The sequence below is a fragment of the Lissotriton vulgaris genome, chromosome 9 (genome assembly GCF_964263255.1).
Source record: "Lissotriton vulgaris chromosome 9, aLisVul1.2, whole genome shotgun sequence".
Taxonomy (NCBI): Eukaryota; Metazoa; Chordata; class Amphibia; order Caudata; family Salamandridae; genus Lissotriton; species Lissotriton vulgaris.
Window position 1 is genome coordinate 583,296,171 of NC_141697.1, and position 24,541 is coordinate 583,320,711.

Consider the following 24,541-nt stretch of genomic DNA (forward strand, 5'->3'; position numbering starts at 1 on the left):
GCCGGTTTTGAGCCCCTGGGAACCGATTTTGTTACAGGGCCGTTTTTGCAGTGTAGATGCAAAATCACCCCTGCATCAAAATCGGCCAGAAACCGGCCCTAGCAAAGCGCCCGGCGGCACCTCCAACCTCCAACCTGCCCCCCCCCCCCCCGAGTGGGGAGGAGGGCCGGCCGAGCACTTTGGCAGGGCCGGTTTTGGTTCCCAGTCCGGCCCTGCCTTCATGTACAAAAACAATCCCGAGGCATTTTCTTCTGTGTGTGTGTGCTGCAAAACGCAGTACACCTAGAAAGAGGAAGTAACAGGGAGATTAAAGATATTTTTGCTCGTTACACCTCCCCTGGAAAGGTGTCACATTCTGACGCATTCCCAGGTCTACCAGTTTTGGTAAATGTGGGAATGCATCAGAATCCACGGGTGGGTGTGTGGGAACAACCACGCTTCATCCATGGAATGCCTTCCCAAGGCAGAATAATGCAACTCAGCGATTTGTGCTGCATTGCGTTATTCTGGATTTATTAAGCCATTCAGGGCCACTGAAGGTGGTCTTGTGCTGCTTGATGAATCCAACTTAAGGGTTGCATAGCTTTTGTTTCCTGCAGCATGGTGCAAAAGCGAAGCAACCCTATGATAAATATGCCCCAATGTTTCTAGAGCGATTTCACAGTCTTATATTAAGTTTCTGGTGCAAAGGCAGAGCTTGATTTTGAATTTGTGGAGCGATCTAACGTTCAGTTCTACATTTTTGAAGTGATGTCAGTACCTGACATGAAGTCCCTGGAGTGGCCTAGAAGTATAACATTAGATGTTGATAGTTACATATCCCAGCCAAGCATCAGGTTCTGGAACATTGTAACAGTTTGAAAGTAGGTTGCTAGGATTATGGCGCAGTCTGAGGTCAGGTACAAACCTTGCTATCACAATATGTTGACAAAACATATGTTAAAAATGAAGTGCAGCCACAGTCTACACTGCTTCTGTGTCCAAAGTTCCACAATTAACACCATTCCAGTAACCAGGAATCACACGTTAATGTCACTCTATTTGATTCTACTTCTATCATCCCAAGAGCCTCACAACAGACTTTTCAGCATGAGTAATGCCCATCTGAATAAAGATGGATGCATTAGATCACCAGCAGTAGAGATGTCAAAAACAGATTGAAGAGGTGCATCCTTTAATTTTTCACACGCAAGTCTTAGAAAGAAATGTTAAGAACAGACTTCTATGATACACAAAACCAGACCTGAAGAGCTTAAGTAACTGTGTTTCTGTCTCATGCTGGTAATTCAGGAGCATCAATATGCCAAATGGATGGCAGCCTGCCGCCTTGCTGCAAAAGGCAAGACCATGGCTGACAGCACATACCAGTCGGAGATCGAGAACATCCTATCCTTCCTCACCCTCCAGAAATCGAACCCGGACAGCTCGCAGGTTTCTGCCGATTCCGTCAACGTTAATACGCAAGCTCTGGTATCACCCCGCTACCAGAAGAGGTTCAAACCCAAGCAGGTAAGGGTCTGTTGTATTAGTGCCAAAGGTGAGGACCTTTTAGTGTTGTCAGAACAATGAACAGAAAAGGGATGTACTGCAGATTGGGTGGAGAAGGGAGATACATTGTCTGCTATTAATTAGGTAGAGGTGATGATTCAACTGTTGTTTGCCTTATGAACTGCCCCTTTACTAGCCGGATGGAAGGAAAGAGCTAAATGTTTTAGGTGCTTCCAGTAACTTTTGAGAATTATGTCCAGAAATGTGTCCTCTCACTGGTTGGGTGAAGATGAGAAACCAAGCTTCCTCTCACATGCCTGCCTGCTTGTTAGAGACCTTAGGATGACTACCTGCAATGCACTTATGATCTGTCTAGTGAAATAATAGATTTTGGAAACAAATTCTCCACCAACAAAGATTTTCCCATTCCCTCTATCCTTTAACGCCCTTTCCTGTCTCTGGGCGTATAGGGGAAATCATGGAGACCTACTAGTTGGTTGCCAGCTGTAAATAACCTCTCTGAAGAATGCCCAGCTAAGAGTTTATTACTGTTTGGACAGAAGTCAGAAGCCCACTAATGTTCACGAGACAAAAGTCCTGCGCCTGTTTGGCAGGTGTTAGCACCTCTGTTGCACGCCATGTCAAGCATATTTTAATGTTTAAATGTAAGTGAACAGCCTGAAGCTACAAACTGGTTTACAGATGCCATTACCTATATGATGTTGGTCAGTCACAAGTGCAGTCAAGCAAGGGTTTGGTTACTGGCAAGATGGCAGAAGGAAATGGCTTTACACAATTAAGGGCCACATCAGCTGGGAAGGCGGAAAGTCCATCAATGTTCACCCAGTAAATGGTTGTGTTCTTCAACAGTGTGTGTTTCCAATCAAGTTTCTTGTTACTGGTGTGGTGGCAGAAAGAGCCCAGGTATATGCACCTGCCATTGACCTTTACCGGATGAATGGAGCTGTGAGCCCAATTACTCTTTGTCTGATCATGGCTCCCAATACCAGTTGAGGTGGCAAGTTTCCACAAAAAAGCAAGTGAAGCTGAGACCCCAGACAGAACGCAGGCAAATCTTTACAGTGAAGACCCAGTCTGATGCACTTTAGGTGCTGTCAATACAGTATGGGCTGGTGCTGTTACCACTTCTTATTAGAAGAGCGTCAAAACAGCTCAAACCTTTCAAAAAGGGAGGAAATCCTTCCCAGTAAATATCACCTGCTTCAGATAATCGATGCATTGACCAAAAGGAATGAGGAACTGACTTTTAAAATTCATAAAATTTGTTATAGTGATCATTACCCTATGTCGTTAGAACTGACTAGACAATCCTATGAACAAATTGACATAGTCAGATCGGGTCCATTATCCAATGTTAAAAATAAAGGGCTGCTTCGGAAGTGGTCTACCATAAATCCCGACTTGGTTCTATCCAAAATTATAACGACTAATTTGACCCAACTTTTAGTTTGCCTGGAAGACATCATAAACCCTCCAGTCATGGCTACATCATTTGACTTAATAAAAGAGACAATATATGTTATATTGACTAAAAAAATAAAGTCAAGTACTCAGATCAATAAGAGGTGGTTGGACAGCGATTGTACTTTTTTCACAACAAACTAATTAAGGCATTGAAATCAACACCCCGAAATACAGTTGATGTGAAGCAGTCACGCAACGAATATAAGCAGGCGATAGAAAAACGCAAGCTAGGGATTAGACATGAGGCTTGGGAGCAACTCCACAAAGCTTGCCAAAGTAGGGACTCCAAACTGTTCTGGCAAACTGTCAACCAGGACTATTTTAATGGGAATGACCATAGAAAGATTGACACGACAATTATGCCTGAGACATGGGTCAACCACTTTTCAAATCTTTATAAAATTGGTAGTGATCTAGATCTTTCTAGCAATTTTAACTATGTGGCCTCAACCTTGGCATTTCCAACATTAGATGAAGTGAACAGGGCTTTAATACAGACCGTGAGGAATAAGGCCTCAGGCCATGACGGTGTCCCCGCGGATTTGTTTTGAGCTAATACTCCCCTGTGGCTCCCACTGCTTACAAACATATTAAGCTGCTACACTGTGCTAGGTCCCCCTGACTCCCGGAGAACCGTGATAATAGTCCCCATCTTTAAAAAGGGTGATAGGGCGGATCCCAAATGTTATCGTCCAATGTCCCTATTTGACTGTACCTGTAAAATCATGGGTAGTTATTTTAGAAAGGCTGGAGGACTGGGTATTGGAAACTGGAAAATTTTCTGACATCCAATATGGTTTCAGGAGAGGCTTGGGCACCGTCGAACAGTGCCTCAACCTGCACCTAGTCATAGGTTAATACACCTTAGCCAAGCCTGGATCCCTTTACCTAGGGTTCATGGACCTGACGTCCGCCTTTGATTGGGTGCAGAGAGGGGGGCTCTGGGAGAAGGTGTTGCAAATGGGCATTAAACCGCCCATTGTACACTTCCTAGCAGCAATGCATCGGGATGTCACAGGGAGGATATGTTATGGACGAAACGGGGAACTTTCAGATCCAATTAAGATGAACCGCGGGGTACGCCAGGGTTGCGTGCTCGCTTCTTTTTTATTATGTCTGTATATAAACGACCTAGAGAGCCACATTAAAGCTAATAGGTGGCAGATTGTTACCAGCGTTATTATATGCAGACGGCTGTGTCTTAATGTCTAGAACTGGAGTGGGGTTGTAGAGGCTTTTAACTAGTTTTAACAATATCATGGATGCCCTTGGCCTGAAGACAAACATAGCCAAATCCCATATCATGGTGGTGGGTAAATCTCCTGCAATGTTAAATACATGTTTTATAAATAATGAGATATTGCTTTATGTGCCCACCTTTTCCTACCTGGGAATTCTTTTTGAATCAAATAACACCTGGTCCCACCTATTAGAGGCTAGGATTAGGGCTTTTAATCAAAGCTTGGAGGCAATTTTCAGGTTTACAAAAACACTAGGTTCCCGACCTATCAAGGTAATGACTGAAATGTATAAAGCACGTACGTGTGCCGTCACCCTGAATGGTGCTGGAGTTTGGGGCTTTTGCAAAGTTGAACGCCTGCAGGGAGCCGAGAATAGGTTTATGAAACGATTACTGAGCGTCCCTAAATCCACCGCTGCAACTATCTGCCATAGCGAGCTCGGGTGAATCCTCTGTCCTTTCGTATACATTTGACTCCTTTGTTGTTGTGGCATAACATTTGGGCAAAGGAAGCAGCAGTCTTAAATCGCGCCATCATCACAGACTGCTTAAAATTGGAATGGGTGAGTAAAATCCGATGGTTCTCTTATGTCAGGGTGCAACTGGAGACTCTGGGATTGTTGGATTGTTTCGAGAATCCCGGGAACATTGCCAAAATATCAAGGGCAAAGTTGAAAAGGGATTTTCTAATTTTACTCATATTCTCTGAGAGACAGACAGGAAACAACAAGGAAAAGGGTTGTAGACCATTCACTTCTAGTCTGCTCTCCAGGTATGGAGTTTTATTTATCCCTTCACCTTAGTCAGGCCAAACTGTATTATCTTATTAGGTTAAGGTTTGGAATCTCCCATCTGTTGATTTCATATCCCCGAGAAGTATATTCTGATGCCGATTTGGATTTATGCCCCTGTGACTCATAATCAGCACAAAGCACATTGCACTTTGTTTTTTTGTAATCTGTATATTAATGAAAGACGTGCCTTTCTGAAACCATTGTTAAAATTTCTAGATATTTGAAAATGTCGGGCTGCCCTGTGTCATCTTCAGCTTTTAAATGATGAGTACATTTGTTTAATGGTTTATAAATATATTTCTTCCGCAGTTCGGACACGAAATTTCATTGGAGAATGACTTTTTATCTTACTTATTTTTTCAACAGTGATTATTTTTTTAACCTACTCATTAATTGTGTTACTGATGCGTGTTACGCTTACAGTCGTTTCCTTGTTCATGGCATTTATATTGGATTCTTGTACTGTATTTTATTATTATGAAATGATGTGTTCTTTTATGGCTGGGCACAGCCGAATAAAGATTTTATGATGATGATTATGAATGAGAAACTCCTGCTGGGAAACGTTTTGAAGTTAGTGAATGAAGAATTATGCTTTTGTCAGTTGAATCAAGGCTGTGCAAGCAAGCTGGCAATTTAGAAAAGTAGCATACGTCATATATTCATAAGGTATATAATATTAAAAGTCTAGAAAAGCATCAGGCAAAAGATACATAATTAACAACTTAGGGACCTGATGTGCTACTTGCATTTGCAAACCAGTGATGTTCAGTTTGCACATTGTCTGATCTGCGAATGGGAATGGATGGGATTTGAAGTATGACTTTATAATAACAGATCATATTGCATAGTGTCCATTCTCAAGCAGTTTAATGAATATTAATTAGGCAGATTACAATTTGCAACCCTTGAGATTGGCGTCAAATGCAAAGACAGAGAATGCAAACAGCAAATCTCCATAATTACGAATGCATTCCCAAATTGGAACATACGCTGCTTTTTTGAAAAATAAATACCTGACCGAATCAAGTTTCCCATTTTTAAAAAGATCAGGGTAAACAATGGTGAGAGTTCTCAATTATTTAATCTGTTTTCATACAGTTCCTGATGTTAGTTTTTCTTTCTCTCTTCTAGAAAGTGTAAAATTCTTAGAACACATAAAAAAAGGCTGATATCATCATGACCTCCCACTCTGTGGGCTGACATGTTTTTGTAAAATGGACGCATCTATTTTAGTATGGCCCTTACAGTTTTTTTTTGTTTACAAAGATGGATGCTTTAGATCAAATTGCGGATAGAGCTGATGTATTTTGCACCATGTTAGTTTAGTCATGCAGATGTCTTGGTGTCTCCAAACCCTGTTTTTTGCAAGTATGGGATTAAATCAGCAGTCATATAGGGGTATATTTATGTAGCTTTCACGCAGTGCTGTGCTGCAAGTCACCTTGCTGCGCTGTGTGAAAGGGAAACGGAAGGAATGCACTGTATTTAACAATACGGCGCATTCCTGTCCTTTCCTTTTACTGGCGTCGTTTTGGCGCCTAGTGCCAGCGCAGGCACGTTTCACTATGGTGCACGGGTGCCTGCGTTTAAGCAGGATTTGTTTTGTGCAGGAGGGGGACACCTTCCTGCACGAAAACAATTCCCTGAGGCTTTGTTCTCTTTCTATGTGTGCAGAATGCAGCAAACATAGAGGAAATACCAAGGAGAAATTAAGGTGTTTCTCGTTACACCTTCCCATGGGGAGGCGTAGCATTTTGAAACATTTCAGGTTTACCAGAGTTGGTAAATCTGGGAATGCACCAAAATCCATGGGTGGATGCATGGGTACACCCACTCTCCGCCCATGGAACGCCGTCCTGGGGCAGAGTAACGCAACGCAGAGATTTGCGATGCATTGCGTTACTTTAGATTTATCAAGTCACACAAGATGGCCTAGCAAGGTTTGATAAATCTAACTTAAGGATTGTGTCTCTGTTGCACCCGTTTGCGTGGTGCAAGGGTGATAGAACTCTTTAATGCATATGCCCCACAGTGTATAAACCACAGGATTTTATCACTGATTAGGGGAAGTCTTCACGTTAGAATTATTACTAAAGGTCACACTAGATTGTTGAGTCAGCTATTATCCGTCTGAGAGTTGATTTTTAGAAGTTGTACAAAAGGCGTTTTTCGCTGAGAGCACATATTTTATTTCCTTAGTAGAACTCTGATAAAGAATAGCTGAAACCTGCTATTCAGAGGAATAATGTTCGATCCATCCGCAGAAACCTGAACATCAGGTTTGCTGTTTTTTTGTTGTTTTTTTAAATGTCTTTTTATTGAACAAACCAGTTCCTCAACATTGCACATCAGGTAGCAGCAGAAATTCATTGGCAAGCATCGACACATCAACCAGAGTCATATCAAGAAAATCAATCCTGCCCGCTACGGCCATCCCTCCCTCCCAGCATCGACCCACCCCTAGAACAAACCAATTTCGATCCCCCAATACATACATGTAAGGATAAAACAACCCCCTTCCAAACACCCACTCCCTATGCAGACCTTAGCCCGCTACCACAATACAGCTACGCCCCTAGGGAGCTAGCACAAGACGGGCGCTCCCAGACCCTGTTGTTGTTGGTGAATACCTAGCGGCAAGAGGCTCCACCCTGTGCCCTCCTCACGTTGGTTCCACAGTAGACTGCGAATCCAGCCATTCCCCTCTATAGCGCCTCCAGGCCTCCCATACCTTTTCCCATTTCTTCGGGCAACCTCTACTTTTGTAATCACCTTCTCCACTCGCTGGCACCAATCCAGGTCTCGCTCCCACTCCTCCACCGTTGGCAACAGATCGCTACCCCACAGCCTTGCAATGTTCCTTTTAGCTATCATACTCGCCAGGGCAAACCAGATCTTGTCCCCCTTCGGCCAGGTGATGTCACTAGTTACCCCCAACACATGCCATCTGGCCTCCAGCAGGACCTCTGCTCCCACCACCTCCAACATGATGCCCGTCAAACTGGACCAATAAGCCCTGATCTTTGCACAGGCCCACAGAATATGGAAGAAGGTCACTTCCTCCCCGCACCCCCGTATGCAGAAGCGGGAGTCTACATATCCCATGCGGTACTGTGTGGTTCTCGGAGTATATGACCTGTGCAGGATGCGGAGCTGGACCAGCCGGAACCTAGCGCGAATCGCCACCTCCGGGGGGCACTGCAGGGCCTCCCCCCAGTCATCGTCCTCCAGCAGCCCTACATCCGTCTCCCACTTTTCCCGAAGGGGCCCCTGCATGTCCGGGATGTTATTAATGAGTTTCTTATAGGTGAGTGAGATCGCTTTGTCGATCATGGGGTCTAATAGTAGTCTGTCCTCCAGCGGAGCATATTCAGGTAACTTCTCTCCTGGGGCCAGGTGTCCGTGCAGAGCACACCTCAGCTGGTGGTAGAGGAGGAATTCACCACTCTCCATCTGATATTCTGCCTGTAGATCTGTGAATTCCACCATCTCTGCCCGTTTCAAAATGTCCCCCAGCAGCTTGATGCCTATTAGGCTCCACCTACGCAGATCCTGCATTTTCGCCACTGCTGGCAGAAAGGACCCCGCCCACAAAGGGGTCTGCCCCGTGAGCTTCACCTCCCAGCCGAGCACTTTTGTCGCTCGTTTCCAAACTGCAACCACTGCTGCCGTTTGGGGGGAGAGAGGCCGGACACGCCTACCTTTAGTATATAGGGCTGCTAGGTAGGTGTCGTCGCCGAAGGCTAGTCTATCTACCCTGTATGCAGGTTCCGCCAGCTGGGAGAACACCCATCCATTTACATTGACTAATTGCGTCGCCCAATAATATAGGCGGACGTCCGGTACAGCCAACCCGCCCTCATATGGGCCCCTCTGTAGTTTCTTAAGGGCAATTCTCGGACACCCACCACTCCACAGCAAGGAGCGCTGTGCTGATTCAATCGTCCTAAAAATCTGGTCCGGGACCAGGAAGGGAGCACACTGTAGGGCATAGAGCAGGCGGGGGAGGGCCATCATTTTGAATAGAACGGCGCGCCCCATCAATGAGAATGGTAGAGACCTTCAGTGCTCCACGTCTCCGCGCAGCCTGTCCAGCTGTGCCGAAATGCTCAGACGCAGGAACTCCGCATCTGATTGTGTAATCCAGATTCCCAGATATTGAAAAACCTCCCTCCAGGGGATATCTCCACACTCTGCCGGCAGCCGTGGTTGCGGCCCTGCTAGGACATGTCCCAGGGACTTGCTCCAGTTTACTCGGTACCCAGAGTATTCGCCAAACTCTCCTATGATTGCCATCAGCCTCTGGATGGAGGCAACCGGCCTCTGGACATACAGGAGGATGTCGTCAGCGTACAGGGAGATACGCTCCTCCCATCCCCCTCCCAGGTCGATACCCCACACCAAGGGATCGGTCCGGACCCAGTGCGCCAGTGGTTCCAGAGCTAGTGCGAACAATGTGGGCGAGAGGGGGCGGCCCTGACGCGTGCTCCGGCTGAGATGAAATTCTCTTGACAGCACTCCATTAACCCGGACTCTTGCCAGTGGTTCAGTATACAACAGCTGCACCCATGCTCGGAAGTGCTCCCCAAAGCCCATTTTTTCCAGAACTGCGTAGAGGTAGTGCCATTCTATACTATCAAATGCCATATGAGCGTCTAGTGATAGCAAGGCCGCCGGCACTCCGGGCCTCGCAGAGACCTCCTGCAGGACCCCAAATAGGCGCCTTAAAATGAGACGAGTGCTTCTGTGAGGCATAAAGCCAGACTGGTCTGGGTGGATCAACGATTGTATTACCGCCCCATACCTGGTAGCCAAGATTTTACCGAGGACCTTGGTCTCGAAGTTGAGTAAGGAGATGGGCCTAAAGGAGCTACACAACTCTTGCGGTTTGCCGGCCTTGTGTATGACCACGATTGTTGCTGACCGCAAATCTTTGGGAAGTACCCCCTCCTGCTTAGCTTCGTTAAACATACTCAGCATGTGCGGCGCCAGTCGGCCCGACACAAACCCGAATGCTTCTGCCGGGAACCCATTGGGCCCAGGCGCCTTCCCTGCCTGCATGTCTCCCATGGCGTTCTGAACTTCCTGCACCGTGATGGGCGCTTCTAGGCTCTCTCTGTCAGCCTGGTCCAAGGTAGGCAAGTGCAAGGGAGCCAGGAAGTCTCTGCAGATTTGTTCCTGACGAGCGGTGTGTGACTTGTAAAGTACCTCGTAGTATCGTGCAAATGTGGCTGCTATTTCCTCGCCCGTGACGTGTACAGACCCATCCACCTGTTCAATTCTCGGGACCCAGTTACGTTCCCTGTCTCGTCTCTCCAGCCAGGCTATCCTTTTGTTGGCCTTGTCTCCCAAGTCATACACCCGTCTCTGTATTGCCAGGGCATGGGATCTCGCCTGCTCAGTGAGTACGTCCCTAATCTCCTTTTATAGGAGCCGCTGCCTATGCCTCCTATCTCGGTCCTGCTCTGGGGATTCAGCCTGTGCCTCATCCAGGGCCTGAAGGTCTCGTTCTAGGGAGTCCAGTAGTGCGGTTTTCTCTTTACAGCATTTCCCCACCTCCGCCTGCACAAAGTCCCTAGCAAACGTCTTGTACGCCTCCCATACTATACCCGGTGAACTGACAGACCCTAAATTGTCCAAGAAGTATTGGTCGACCCGCTCCCTGAAAACCTCCTGAAACTCCTGATCTGTAAATAAAAAGGTGCCCAGACGGGGGAGACCCGTCCGGATCTGATCCGGACCGCGCAGACGCACTTCCACCGGCGAGTGGTCAGAAATCCCCCTCGCTCTATGACACCCTCCCAGGAACAAGTCCATGCTCCCACCCTGCGTTAGTATGTAGCCAATCCTGGAGCCAGAGCCATGCGCCGCCGAGATGTGAGTGTACTGTCAAGTCATGGGGTTATGTGCCCTCCAAAGATCGACCAAACCCATGGCCCGCACAAAGTCCCGGAATTGACCAGACCCTCCCCTGACAGGGAGCATCTGCGATCTATCTAGCTTCCTATCCATGACGGCATTCATGTCACCTCCTAGAATCAGGATCCCCGGCGTCATGTCCAGGAGCAACTTCCCGATGTCAGGGAGGGTGGTGCTATGCAGCTTAGGTGGGATATATAGGGAGCCGAGAGTAATATACCTACCCTCCCATTGAGCTGTGAGTGCCGCATATCGTCCTAAGGGGTCTAACCATTGCTTCCCAAGCACTAGAGTTAAGGTGTTCCGGATGAGGATTCCGACTCCCCTCGAGCCCGTGGTAAAGCCAGCGTGTGCCCGCATTGTGTAGCTAAATCTATTAAGGGCCTTACAGTGGTTGCCCAATAGATGTGTCTCCTGGAGGAGGACAAAGTCTGGTGCATGTCTATGCAGATACTGAAGCACCGTGGTGCGCTTAATTTTGTTCTGGAGGCCGTTCACGTTCCAGGACAATATTCTAATGTGTCTGGCAGGTGGTGTATGCATTGTGGATGAGTATTACTGATATCCGAGAAGGTAAGAGCCTACCCTCTCCGCCCATCTCTCGCCGCTTGCTGACCAATAGTGCCACAGGAGCCAAACCAAAGACATTGGAAACAAAACAAAACAATAGAAAGCCCCGAATCCCCACCGACCCCCGGCCCTCAGAACCAACCCCCCTCCCTACTACCCTGCTACGCCCGCCAACCTGGTCAGGCATTACCCAACAAGCAAAGCGCCTGTAGCCCCACAAACGAAAACCAAGGGGGGTTAGCACCGATACCCAACCCTGAGACCTGAGGACTACCTTCTGCCCCATCTTGTGGTCTGTAAAGTGCCTCAGCCGGCCCTGCCGGGTCCTAATGAATACAAATGCGAGCAGTTCACTCCCGAGCCCCCCCCCATTCCCCTGAACACCCCCCCATCCTTTGTAACGTAGAGTTAGGTGAGTCAATGTGGGTACCCCACCTCCGAGGAGCCCCTCCTCAACGGCCCTTCGTAGCCCGGTATTATATAGTACCACCTCCGGCTCAAAGCAAATCAAACTATGAGGAGTCAATATACATAACATGCACTTCAGAAGACTGCTGTACTGTAATCCAGTCCTTGCCTCATCAGCCCATGTCCGGCGAGGCCGACAGGCTTCGAGCCCGATTCCGGCGGTAGGGCAAAGAAGTCTTCCGTTGTCGAAGGCCACTCCCCGCAGACCCAGCCGAGGACGCCGGAGATGGGAGCATTGTGTTTCTCCAGCATGGGGGCATGGCAGGCCTCGAGATTCTGAGCCTGCCATGCCCCCATGCTCCTCCAAACAAGAGTGCACGTCTTCTGGAGTGGTGAAGAACAAGGATTTCCCGTCGATTAGGATTTTGAGTTTTGCAGGAAAAAACATCATATATTTGATGCCCTTCTCTCTAAGTGCTTTTTTAACCCCGTCAAAGACCGCCGCTACTGTTGCACCTTCAACGTGAAGTTGGGAAGAACCAGTTGACGGCATTGCCCAGCCGTAGATCTCCACATTGGCGGACTGCCTGCAGAATGGCATCACGATCTCTATAATTGAGAATCCTTGCAATTATCGTCCACGGCGGGGCCCCCGTGAGCTTGTTCGATAGAGAAGAATTTCGAGAGACGTCTGGGCTGCAGGTGCTTGAGGACGAGGTCTTCTAAGAATAGATCCATGCTCAGCTCTTCCATCTTCTCCGGGACCCCCACCACGCGTATATTATTGCGGCGGGCCCGCCCCTCCTGGTCCTCCAGCCGGGCTGCCACCACCTTCTGCTGTTGCGAGAGCCGTTGAACCTGCTGCTGTAATTGTTTAGTAGTGCTCTGGAGTTCCGCAATGTCCGCAGCATTTTGGCTGGCTTTTTCCGATGCTTTGTTGAGGTCTGCCCTCAGCAGCGTCATTTCTATAGACACCTTGTCTATCTTTGACTCCAGCGTGGTTCCCATTGTCTGTATGGCCTGCATAATCGATGCCAACGATGGCTCTGGAGTGCTCGTCAGGGCGCCGGCCTGCGCCTCGCCCCCGCCACCTGTTGTGGCAGTGTAGTTGTCCATCGTATTTGTCTGGGTTGTCATGGATTTTTTGGGTTTCATGACCGCACTTGCGAACACCTGGGCCGTCCGGGGGCCCCGGGGAGGGGACTCCCCTCAGTCCACTGTTTTACCTCGTCGCCTGGATCCCACCCAGGGATACTGCGGATCCAGACAGGTCCTTCTTGGGTCTTCACCCTGGTCTCACTCCGTTCGCCACTCAGCAGCGTCTGCGCCAGCCTCAGTACCACAAGGGTGCCTCTCCCCCAGCTCTGTAGGTCCGGGCTCGGACTCCTCCGCTCAATGGAAGCGTGGCGCTACCTCTACGCCCCCTCGGTCGCCCACAGTATGCCACCATGCAAGGTCCACGTGGCCCACGCAGCATCAGGGAGGCCCTCACTCCGTCCGGGCGCCTCCTCGCCCTCCAATGCAGTCCACGCCACTTACCTGACGCCGTCTTCAACCTCCAGGCACTTGCCACACTGAGGGCCCTCTCAGCACTCCGGAGCCCAAGCCAGGAGGACCATGGAAGGGGGCCCCGCTTCTCGCACTGCCAAGGGGCCGCCCGATAGACTCAGATCGCCGTCACCCCCAGCGCCCCAGGAGCTCCCTCTTCCCGCTCCAGACCCTGCGGGGGGCGGGGGCACACTCCTTCCTACGTCGTTCGTGCCACCCCAGGCGCTCCTTATGCCCGGCTGGCCCGCCGCTCCCCTGGCGTCTCCCGCCGGCTCCCCACGCCCGCGGCCGGCCGCAGGAATACTCGAGGCCGGGGTCTGGCAGGGCCTCTCCTGCCGCTAAGGCCGCCACAGGCCTCGAAACTGTCGGCGGGCAGCGCAGGACTTTTACACCGCCTAGAAGGCCCGGAAAACAGCCTCCCAGAACCGGAGCCCACACCACGTCCAGAGCCGCGCTCAGGGACAGTGAGGCTTCAGGATAGAGGACGGATGTCAGGGGCCTCAGGCAGATCCTCGCAGGAGCCGTGTTAGAGTGTGCCCATCTTCGGTGCCGCTCGGTCACGCCCCCCAGGTTTGCTGTTTAATGATTTAGCTAAGAGCTAGCATAGCACTTGGACATAGCTTTAGAGTGTTAAGAAGTGTGAGACTTGCTAAAATTCTAGAAACATTTATCTTGTCTTTGCTCATTATTACATGGCTAACTGCTTTTATTTTTTAATTCTGCGTGGTTCATTCATGTTTTATGCACTAGACTATGGATTTGAAATGAAATACTTTGTTACATGTCCCTGTTTCTTAGTGATATTTTTTTGTGTATTATTCATAAACAGAAGATTGGATTGCCGCTGTGTCCTGAACTCATCTAAAGTCACCGCTAAAAACCTGAAAACATTGATTTAGTGTCAGAGTTGCAGTCCAGTTGGCTTTCTAAATTCAATGGTGGTGTATTGAACTAAGCCCTTTCATCAAACGGTTAGAAATCTGACTCATGTGGTTCTGTGGACTCCAGAGATTTCCTATCAACACTGCCTGCTCCCACTCTTTCCTCCATCTCTGACCCCCGAGCCCAGGCTCTTGGCATGGTTTCCTAAGAGAAAGCTGTTCCATGTGAACAGTTTAAACTTTGCAGATCGATAAATATAAATATAGTTTGCAGTGATCCATTACATTATGAATACCAAATAGGCGCTTTCACGCTCCCTCCTATCTGCAATTTGTAATGGCTTGCAAAAGCACTTTTACAACTTTTCCCAACTTATAAAAGGGCTTTAATACAGTGGAAACAAGGTGTTTTGCATATGTGATTGGATTGGCATGCACTAAGTTAAGCATCCTTTTACCTAGGTTTTTTGTATTTTGGCAAAGGATCTTTTTAGTGATTTCATTGTATCGGAAGCCCTGCTAGCATGTCCCCAGATAATGATCCAGGTTTTGGTAGAGCATCTTCAAATTGAGGTGCGACTCCTCACTATTCAAGTACAATGTTTGAAACTGACGGGTCATAAATTCTCTTCAGTAGATGGCTAATTGTTCTTCCTAATTGGTGCCAGGCATCTCTCTAGTTTTTGTGCCATCAAAGGCTCTCTTACACTAGTCACAAGGCTAGATGTCTCACGGTGGTAAACTCCTTCCACGGGTCTAGGGTCCTTTCTTGTTCTGATACTAGGCTACCAACTGGTAATCCTGACCTATGTATGCTGCTGTGTAACATTAAAGAACTGGCTTAATTATCTTGCAGTTAACCCCGCGTATCCTGGAAGCCCACCAGAACGTGGCTCAGCTGTCTCTAATGGACGCCAAAATGCGGTTTATACAGGCCTGGCAGTCTCTTCCAGATTTTGGTGTTTCCTACTTTCTTGTCAGGTAAAGCTGAACTTTTAATGTTTTTTTGTTTTGTTTCAACTATCAGTGTTTCTGACTAGAGTTAAGAACGTTGACAACATCAGGAGCATCACCAATCACAAACGTCATATAAGACCTACCATGTAACTGTAGAAGAGCATTTGGGAGGATTACAGATAGTATTGTGCACAAAAGAGTGAGGGAGAACACCCTACTGACACACCAATTTGGGACTGCCGACGTCATTAGAACATGCTGACATCTCAATAGGCTGTGGCACAATACTAACCTGATTTGAGGTTTGCACTTCCTTCTGTACACAACAACATCCTACGTTAGGAGAGGTACACCACAACATGCCATCTCAACATTAGTGAGCTACAGTCAGTCGTCACAGATACCGAATATCTGCACTCTGGAGGTTGCAAACCACCACCTCAATTCTAGACTGGTGAGGTCATAGTCTACATTAGCATCAAAAATTGATAATGGTGAGGTCTTGTGACGATACCAACACTTCAACTTGGACAAGTAAAATCATGTTTACGTAACACCACCACAATCCTGGAAAGTTGAGGTAATCAGTGCATACTACAACTCAAACCATCACTGATGGTGTTTTATGTACATATTAAAACACTAATCCTGCATTGAAAAACCACAGTCTACATAACAGAGCTTCAAACTACAACTAGTGAGGCTACATATAGTAAATTATTTCTGCACTAACTCTTTAATCGTAAACATGTGAGGTCAGTTGCACATATTAACTACTCAATCATGCACTGAGAAAGCCAAATGTACCTGATAGCCGCATGACCTGGCTTCGGCATGAGTAGCTCCCAGCTCCTCGATCCTGGACTTGTGAGTCATTGAATAGTAACAGCAGGAGCAGATGGGTCTTTAAAATGTTCTTACAGAACAAAATAGGAGAGATAGTGAAAAGTAAGAGAATTAGAGAGAAGATAGATGCTAGAGGAGCACATCGAAAATGACCCTGGATGCTGGTTCCTATATATTAGACGCAACCCCTGGTCTGGGCTTACTGGCAAGGTTTGTTGATCCGCTGACTAATATTATAGTACTGCCCATAGCCATTTAAAGATTAACAGTCTTTAACCCTCCTTCCTCGATGACACAGATTCAAAGGTTGCCGGAAGGATGAGATCTTGGGCATTGCCAATAACCGCCTGATCCGCATCGACCTCAGCGTGGGTGACGTGGTGAAGACATGGCGCTACAGCAACATGCGCCAGTGGAACGTCAACTGGGATATTCGGCAGGTGAGAGCTTCAGACAAAAGATTTATCCTTCATGTTGTGGGTAAATGAAGTTGAAAGTGCTGGTTTGGTTTCTGAATCTGTGAATTAGTGTGTGGGACAATACATCTGAAAGTCTCGCTCTGCATTTATATAGCGATTTTTGAGAAAGTTAATCTTAAAAGGGTTCCCTCTATTTGTACATTGCTTTGGGAGACAGTTTGCATATAACGTGTCAAGTCTGCATCTTTGTTTGTGCCTTGTGACACTATTTTATATGGTGCTGTTTCTGAGAGTGTCACAGGATACAGTCTGTCAGTGATGAAATATAAATCTATGAATGATACTCGTTTTAGGTTTCCCTGGTCATCGCACAAGACCTATTTAATGCATCCTACAGGTTTGTGACATTTAGTAACTGTTTCTCAATCTTCTACCATTGATTCACCACTTTTTGTTTCTCCCTTCCACAGGTGGCTATCGAGTTTGATGAACATATCAATGTGGCCTTCAGCTGCATCTCGGCCAATTGTAAGATCGTCCATGAGTACATCGGAGGTTACATCTTCATGTCCACTAGGGCCAAGGATCAGAACGAGACCCTAAATGAAGAGTTGTTCCACAAATTAACTGGTGGCCATGAAGCACTCTGAACTCCCTCTACTTTATCATCCTCATCTTCCAAAGACTTTTGCTCCCATTTCTCAAGGCATTTAAATCACCCTTTTACCTCTGGATTTCACTAGGACGTTACCCCTTCATTTTAATATCACTCACAAGCTGCTATTAGGCAGTATTATAGTTCTACTACTCCTATATGTTGCTTCATATAATTAATATTATCCACTGTGTATAAAGGACACTAGATGTAGTGGAGTGGATTTGGGCAAATGGTATACGGTACGGATAACTAAGGACAATCGTTGAAAAGAGACTGCTGTGGCAACTCAGTTGAGTTCCCCTGTTCAGTTCCCCCTTTGATGGTGACAGAGTATTGCAAAGATGTTCCTTGGTACCAACTCACATTTCCTGCATGAGTGGACGCTCATTACAGAGACCAGCGAACCGATGAGAAATGGAAAAATAATCTAGTTTTTCTTAGGGTTTGCTATGATTTTCTTTGCTAACGGGCACAAAGCAACTCCCTTGATGGACTAAAAAAAGGGTGATGGCTATGTCTGGATCCCCAATCCGTGCAACTCAGTTCTTTTTGTACTATATGATTTTATGTCTTCTTATGTCTATGCTTGACTTAAATAGCAAATAAGACATCAATTTTACTCTTTTGCTTTAATAACTGCAGAAACCTATTGACAAAGGAAGTTTGGACAGACGTGTTAAGTTATTGTTGGGTGCTGTCCATCAGGGAATTTGGCTGCCAGATCGCTTTGCCCAGGCTATGGTGCATTAAAAAAGCAGTACACTCATGCTATGCTTTTAGCATGTGCAGAGCACCTTCTACCATGGTTGTGTTTCAGAGAAAAGGAATATCTTAGGTAGGCTCCTAAAAACACTAAGGAATCAATATCCGTATCCCTTGGCTGCAGGAAAACAGAACATCACTTGTTAGTGTTTGATAAGGGAGGTGGAAATGTGAATACAAAAAAGGGAAAAGGACAGTCTGCAAAGATTTCACTGAAGTAAGGATTTGGGACCATACTGACTTGGCCATGCAGTAGAGAGAGACAAGCAGTTATTCGTCAACCCTTGTAGGGGATTTCACACACTTAGAATCTGACTACCTACCGTTTGAAGCAAACCACTCCAGTCATTTTAAACATTCAAAGTAGCCCCGAAGTTGGAGTAACACACTAAATGCATTCCACTCAATAAACAATCCCCAGTGCCCAGACCAAACATGCCGCTCCACACGGACTTTCCACCCTGGACTAAAAACAGTATTTAAGAGAGGTGTCAACACCAGCACCCTGCTCGACAACCTCGCCAACCTGGGACTCAAGCAACTGGTGTCCACCCCCACCCACCTCGCCGGACACACACTTGACGCAGTCTTCTCTTCCAGCACAGACATCGACTTCAGCCACGCCACAGAGCTTCAATGGACGGACCACAGCTGCGTCCACTTCACCTTCAAGAGAACGACGACCCACCAACACCAGCAACAGGCCGCCCGCAGAAGCTGGAACAAGATCACAGCAGACCAGCTCGCCACCTCCCTGAACCAGCACCCTCCTGCCAGCTCAGCGAACCCCAGCCAGGCCGCCGACAACCTCACGAAGTGGATCAGCAACTGCGCGGACGAACTCGCCCCACTGAGGACCCCGCCTAGCAGACCCGGCAGCAAGAAGGCCCCATGGTTCACCGACGAACTCAAGAGCTCCAAGAAGAACTGCCGAGCCCTCGAGAAAGTCTGGAGAAGGGAACCGACACCGGACAACAGGACCTCCTTCAAACTTGCCACCCGGAAACACCACCAGCTGATCCGCGCCGCCAAGAAAACAGCATTCAAGGACCGGTTGGACAACAACGCACACAACTGCAAGGAACTCTTCAACATCGTGAAAGAGCTTTCCAACCCCAGCGCAGGAAACAACGACATCACCCCATCGCAAGACCTCTGCAACTCCCTCGCTTCATACTTCCACAACAAGATCGCGGACATACACAACAGCTTCAACAACCAACCAACGCACACCATGACCGAGCAACCACCCCCCACCACCACCCTCCACGCCTGGACCCCCGATCAGCACCGAAGACACCATCCGCACGATGAACTCCATCCACTCCGGATCACCGACCGACCCCTGCCCTCACCACGTCTTCAACAAGGCCGACGCTGTCATCGCACCCCACCTGCGAGACATCATCAACACATCCTTCGACACCACCATCTTCCCTGAGAGCTGGAAACACGCCGAACTCAGCGCTCTACTCAAGAAACCAACAGCGGACCCCACCGACCTCAAGAATTACCGCCCCATCTCGCTCCTCCCGTTTCCAGCCAAAGTCATCGAGAAGACCGTCAACAAGCAGATGGCCGCCTTCCTCGAGACGAACGGATCCCTCGACCCCTCACAGTCCGGCTTCCGAGCCAACCACAGCACCGAGACCGCCCTCATCGCCGCCACCGATGACATCCGAGCCCTGATGGACAATGGAGAAACAGCGGCCCTCATCCTCCTAGACCTCTCCGCGGCATTCGACACGGTCTGCCACCGCACCCTAGTACGGCGCCTCAGCAACAGCGGAATCCAGGACAAGGCGCTGGAATGGATCATCTCCTTCCTCGACGGAAGAACACAGAGAGTCCGCCTACCACCGTACAAGTCAGAGGCCTCCGAAGTCATCTGCGGCGTCCCCCAAGGATCATCTCTGAGCCCCACCCTCTTCAACGTCTACATGAGCCCCCTCGCGGCCATCGTACGCAAACACAACCTCAGCATAATCTCCTACGCCGACGACACCCAGCTGATCCTCTCCCTGACCAACGACCCCGCCGCCGCCAGAGCCAACCTGCACGAAGGGATGAAAGAGGTAGCCGAGTGGATGACGACCAGCCGCCTGAAACTGAACTCGGACAAGACGGAGGTCCTCATCCTGGGCTCCTCACCCTCCGCCTGGGACGACTCCTGGTGGCCTCCCGCCCTGGGCACCGCACCCAAACCAACAGACCATGCACGCAACCTGGGCTTCATCCTGGACCCCTCCCTCTCCATGACCAGGCAAGTCAACAACGTCTCCTCGGCGTGCTTCAACATCCTACGCATGCTACGGAAGATCTTCTGGTGGATCCCCACCGAGACCAGGAAGACCGTCACCCAGGCCCTCGTCACCAGCCGACTGGACTACGGCAACGCCCTCTACGCCGGTACCACCGCCAAGCTCCAGAAGAGACTCCAGCGGATCCAGAACGCCTCAGCCAGACTCATCCTCGACATCCCACGAACCAGCCACATCTCCGGACATCTGAGAGACCTTCACTGGCTCCCCGTCAACAAAAGAATCACCTTCCGCCTCCTCACCCACGCACACAAAGCCCTACACGACCAAGGCCCGAGCTACCTCAACAGCCGAGTCAACTTCTACGCTCCCAAACGCCACCTCCGATCAGCCAACCACGCCCTCGCCGCCGTCCCCCGCATCCGAAAAGCTACTACAGGAGGAAGGTCCTTCTCCTACCTGGCCGCCAAGACCTGGAACTCCCTCCCGACCGACCTGCGCCTGACCCAAGACCACCTCTCCTTCAGGAAGAAGCTGAAGACCTGGCTGTTCGAGCAGTAGCGGCACCCCCCCCCAGCGCCCTGAGACCCTACGGGTATGTAGCGCGCTTTATAAGTGTCACTGATTGATTGATTGATTGTCAGTGGATAAGAAACAGAGTCTCATCTTCAGGTTAAGTGAAAACTCACTACTGTGTATGGGAAATTGAATGTAAACGTGAGATCCATTTAGAAGGACACACATAAGGTTCCGTGTGTTTGATTAAGCGTATGCGAAAATAAGGTAATACCCTGTGCCAAGAGGTTACACTTTCTTGGACACACATTTTAAGAACAGCCACAAATAACTACAGCCAGATACAAACAAAAGCACCCAAGTATTTCTGTAAAAACAGACAAGCTACCTTGCCACTCTACACCAAGACCAATGGGCAGCGCACACGCCATGAGATGCATCTTTAATTGAGGGCTGAGACTATATACTTTGTGACAAGCTCTGTTGCTTCTCGCAGTCTCTTAGAAAACCCTGGCATGTATACCTGCAGAGATAAGCGTGTCGCCACACGATCAGACCACCTCTCAGGACTGCACACCACGTTCCACACAGGAAATGATACTCCAACCACACTATCCTACCGAACACACACATCTGCCAGCTTGAAAGCTACAGCGCCACTCTAATGGCAGTTACACTCTACACAATGCTGGGTAACATGCCTGCAGAAAAAATATTTTGCACATTAACTGTTTCTAAAATCCTCCCACATATACACAGCACCAAATTGAAGAAGGCAAACAACTCTGCCCCTGCAGCTTTTGCTAGGAGTGTTTAACGAAAACCACTGTAGTGTGGGTATGTAAATGGTCATTGGGGAATGATTGATTCTTTTAGATTTGTAGTAATAAAAAGCAATTTGAGAATAAGACTATAATCTAAGGTGGTACCAATTCAAACACGGCTTTAGCTAATGAGGCTCAACATTCGTAGCCATGAGTGGCATTCTATGGAACTTGTCCCTGTAATGCATTTGAATGCTTTTGAGTGTAAACAAGTGGTTGATACACCGTCTATGTTCCATTTTGTAATTGTGCCTGTATTGGCAATGTTTGGTGTTAGCCACATTTATAGTAAAACTGCCCAAACTCATGGCATTCCTAGCTTGGCGTAAGTAACAACTGAAGTTGGAAGGGGGCATGTGCATTGGAGGTTTTAACACCTGACCCCGCTTAGACTTTGGATTAATCGGCCTAGGTAGGGAGGGAATACCTCAGGATAGTGTGTACTATGGAACTGAACTAGCATTTTGCAATGGCAAGGAAATAGGGTTAATCTTACAGGGCTTCCCACAGTAGCCATGAGCCGTTCACAAAAGAAAGCAAGTCAGTTGATATGTGTAGACCAGCTTGCAGCGGAGTCAAAACAACAAAATGTATATAAAAGTATTTGTATTGAGCGAACCGCGCTCTGAAGCAATGCAGCGCTGAGCAAGGACGAGGCCTCAGTGATGGTGCTTACAGAGAGGGAGGTAACGGTGCAATGGAAAACACTTGCATGACAAGCAAGGACATTCGGCTCAGTTAAGAACCAGTGTTTGGCTAGCTAATGAGACCCCAGAGAAAATAAAAATAAATATTTGCAGATACTTTTGATTCTAACAATCACAGTTACTGTAGTCAGCTACCAAGAAATGCGCACAGCATCCCTGGATGGTAGTGCAGTGATTACACATGAGGGTCACTGAGCCTAGACACATGTAGACTGAAGCTATGGGGCATATTTATCATTGAGTTGCATCAACCTTGTGCTTTGAAAAGTGGCATAAGGGTGACAGATTTAGTCAGATTTATCAAGCCACCCAAGACCACCTTGCGTGGCCCTGCAGGGCTTGATCAATCTAGAATAACCTAGACACCGCGCAAATCACACCATTGCGTTACTCTGCCCCAGGGAGGCGTTCCATGGATGGAGCGTGGGTGTTCCGACGCATCCACCCATTAATGTTGGCGCATTCCCAGATTCACCAATACTGGTAGGCCTGGGAATTTGTCAAAATGCTTTGCCTCCCCAGCGGAAGTGTAACGAGGAGAAATGTCTTCATTTCTCCTCATTTTTTCCTCTTTCCAGAGAAGAGGTAAATGCCTCCGAGGATTGCTTTTGTGCAGGAAGATGCCTATTCTTGCACAAAAACAATCCTGCCTGCAACGCAGGCTTACTAGCTCCACGGTGCAAGATTACCTGTGCTGGCGCTAGGCTGCACATTGGGTGCCAGCTCAAGGAAAGGACAGGAATGCGCCGCATCGTGTTTAATATGGTCCTTTTCACACTGCGCATCACAGCAAGGTGGCTTGCTGCATGAAATATTGATAAACCTTCCCCTCAGTACAAAATTGCCGGGGCTTTGAACATGGTTTGGATTTTAAACATGCCAACACCTCTTCAGCACAAGCTAGGACTGTCTTTCACGTCGGCCCCACAAGTAGGGCAACCACAGACATTGCAAAGGACAAAACTTGCAAAAGCATATTTGAAGTGGAATACTTAAAGAGAAGGGACACATGGCGAAGCACTTAATTTGCATTGTAAAATGGCATTTTAGCACAGCTCACAGGCCCACAAAATTTAAGAAATTCTGTACAAACCTTGCCCTTGCAAAACAGATTAAGAGCAAAGTTCTTTGGTGAGGAGACCCACGTGGGCCCCTTTCACCTGTTTACATGTGCATATCACCACTTCTGCCCGGTGGCATGGGATCATTTCTGTAAGTAGTCTAGTGCTAACGGGATATAGCATCCATTTATGGCAAGGACTCTACTTGACATGGCAAGTGTTCTATCTCTGGCCCACTCGCGGCCGCTGCTGGTAAGAGTGGGGAGGCTGGCTGAGGAGGAGGGGGGGGTAGAGTTCCCTCCAAGGTCACCTGTGATCAATGCTGTAAGTGGTCCAGTGCTGATGGGATCTAGCAAGGATTCATGGCAGAGATTCTCCTTGACATGGCATGATTTCACTCCTCTGTGACCTATGATAGATGCTATAAGGGGTCCGGTGCTTAGGATAGGGGGTCTGTCAAAGATTTGAGGAAATGCGTGACATTTTGTCATATCTGGAGCTAAACACCCTATACTACATCTTTTGTATTTCAAACAAAATAATCTACCCTGAGATTCCAGTGACACAAGAAAACTATAATGAGAGATGTTACATGAAGAATTATTTGTTTTCTGAGTCACAACAGTCTGCAGGCAACAATGAACTCTTAACAGTAGGGACACATGGACATATTGGTGTATGCTTAGTTCACCCCCATATTGAGAGGATGGAACTCCATTGCAAATTCAGGCACCTTAAAAGCAGACTTACTAAGTCTGCGATACTTGATGCATCTGGCCACCACATTCCACTGAGACCTGAACAGATCCATCAAACTGATGATGTCTCTTTGCAGAGTAATCTGCACGTTCTTCCACTTCCACCGCTCTTTCCAATGTGCTTGTCCCACCCTTCCACTTCCACCACTCTCCCCATACCCAATGTGATGGACTATTCCACACTTCTGACCCTACAAACTCTCCAACGAAGAGCCCCTTCCCTCTCTGCAGCTCCATTCTTAGTAACAGACATTATGCTCCAAATCGACCACACTTTCCATTGATCTGGACAATTCCCCTTACTTATACCAAACTCTACATTTTAGTTGTCACGCTCTGTCGTTAGTTCTGAGCATGTCTCTTCACTTTCACCCCTCACTTTGAAGCTGGCTCTCTCTTACATCCTACTCCCCCTTCATAAAAAAAACACGAAATG

General features: G+C 48.0%; 1 protein-coding gene across 1 annotated transcript in view; it reads left to right on the forward strand.

The window, feature by feature from the left end:
- The window catches only part of FERMT3 (FERM domain containing kindlin 3), a 100,952-nt gene extending 83,122 nt beyond the window's left edge, over positions 1–17,830 (forward strand). The window contains exons 12-15 of the mRNA XM_086938143.1: positions 1,291–1,509; positions 15,193–15,317; positions 16,438–16,579; positions 17,029–17,830. Coding sequence (XP_086794269.1) covers positions 1,291–1,509; positions 15,193–15,317; positions 16,438–16,579; positions 17,029–17,208 — 666 coding nt within the window. The 3' untranslated portion in view covers positions 17,209–17,830. The remainder of the gene's footprint in view (positions 1–1,290; positions 1,510–15,192; positions 15,318–16,437; positions 16,580–17,028) is intronic.
- The last annotated feature ends 6,711 nt before the right edge of the window (positions 17,831–24,541 follow it).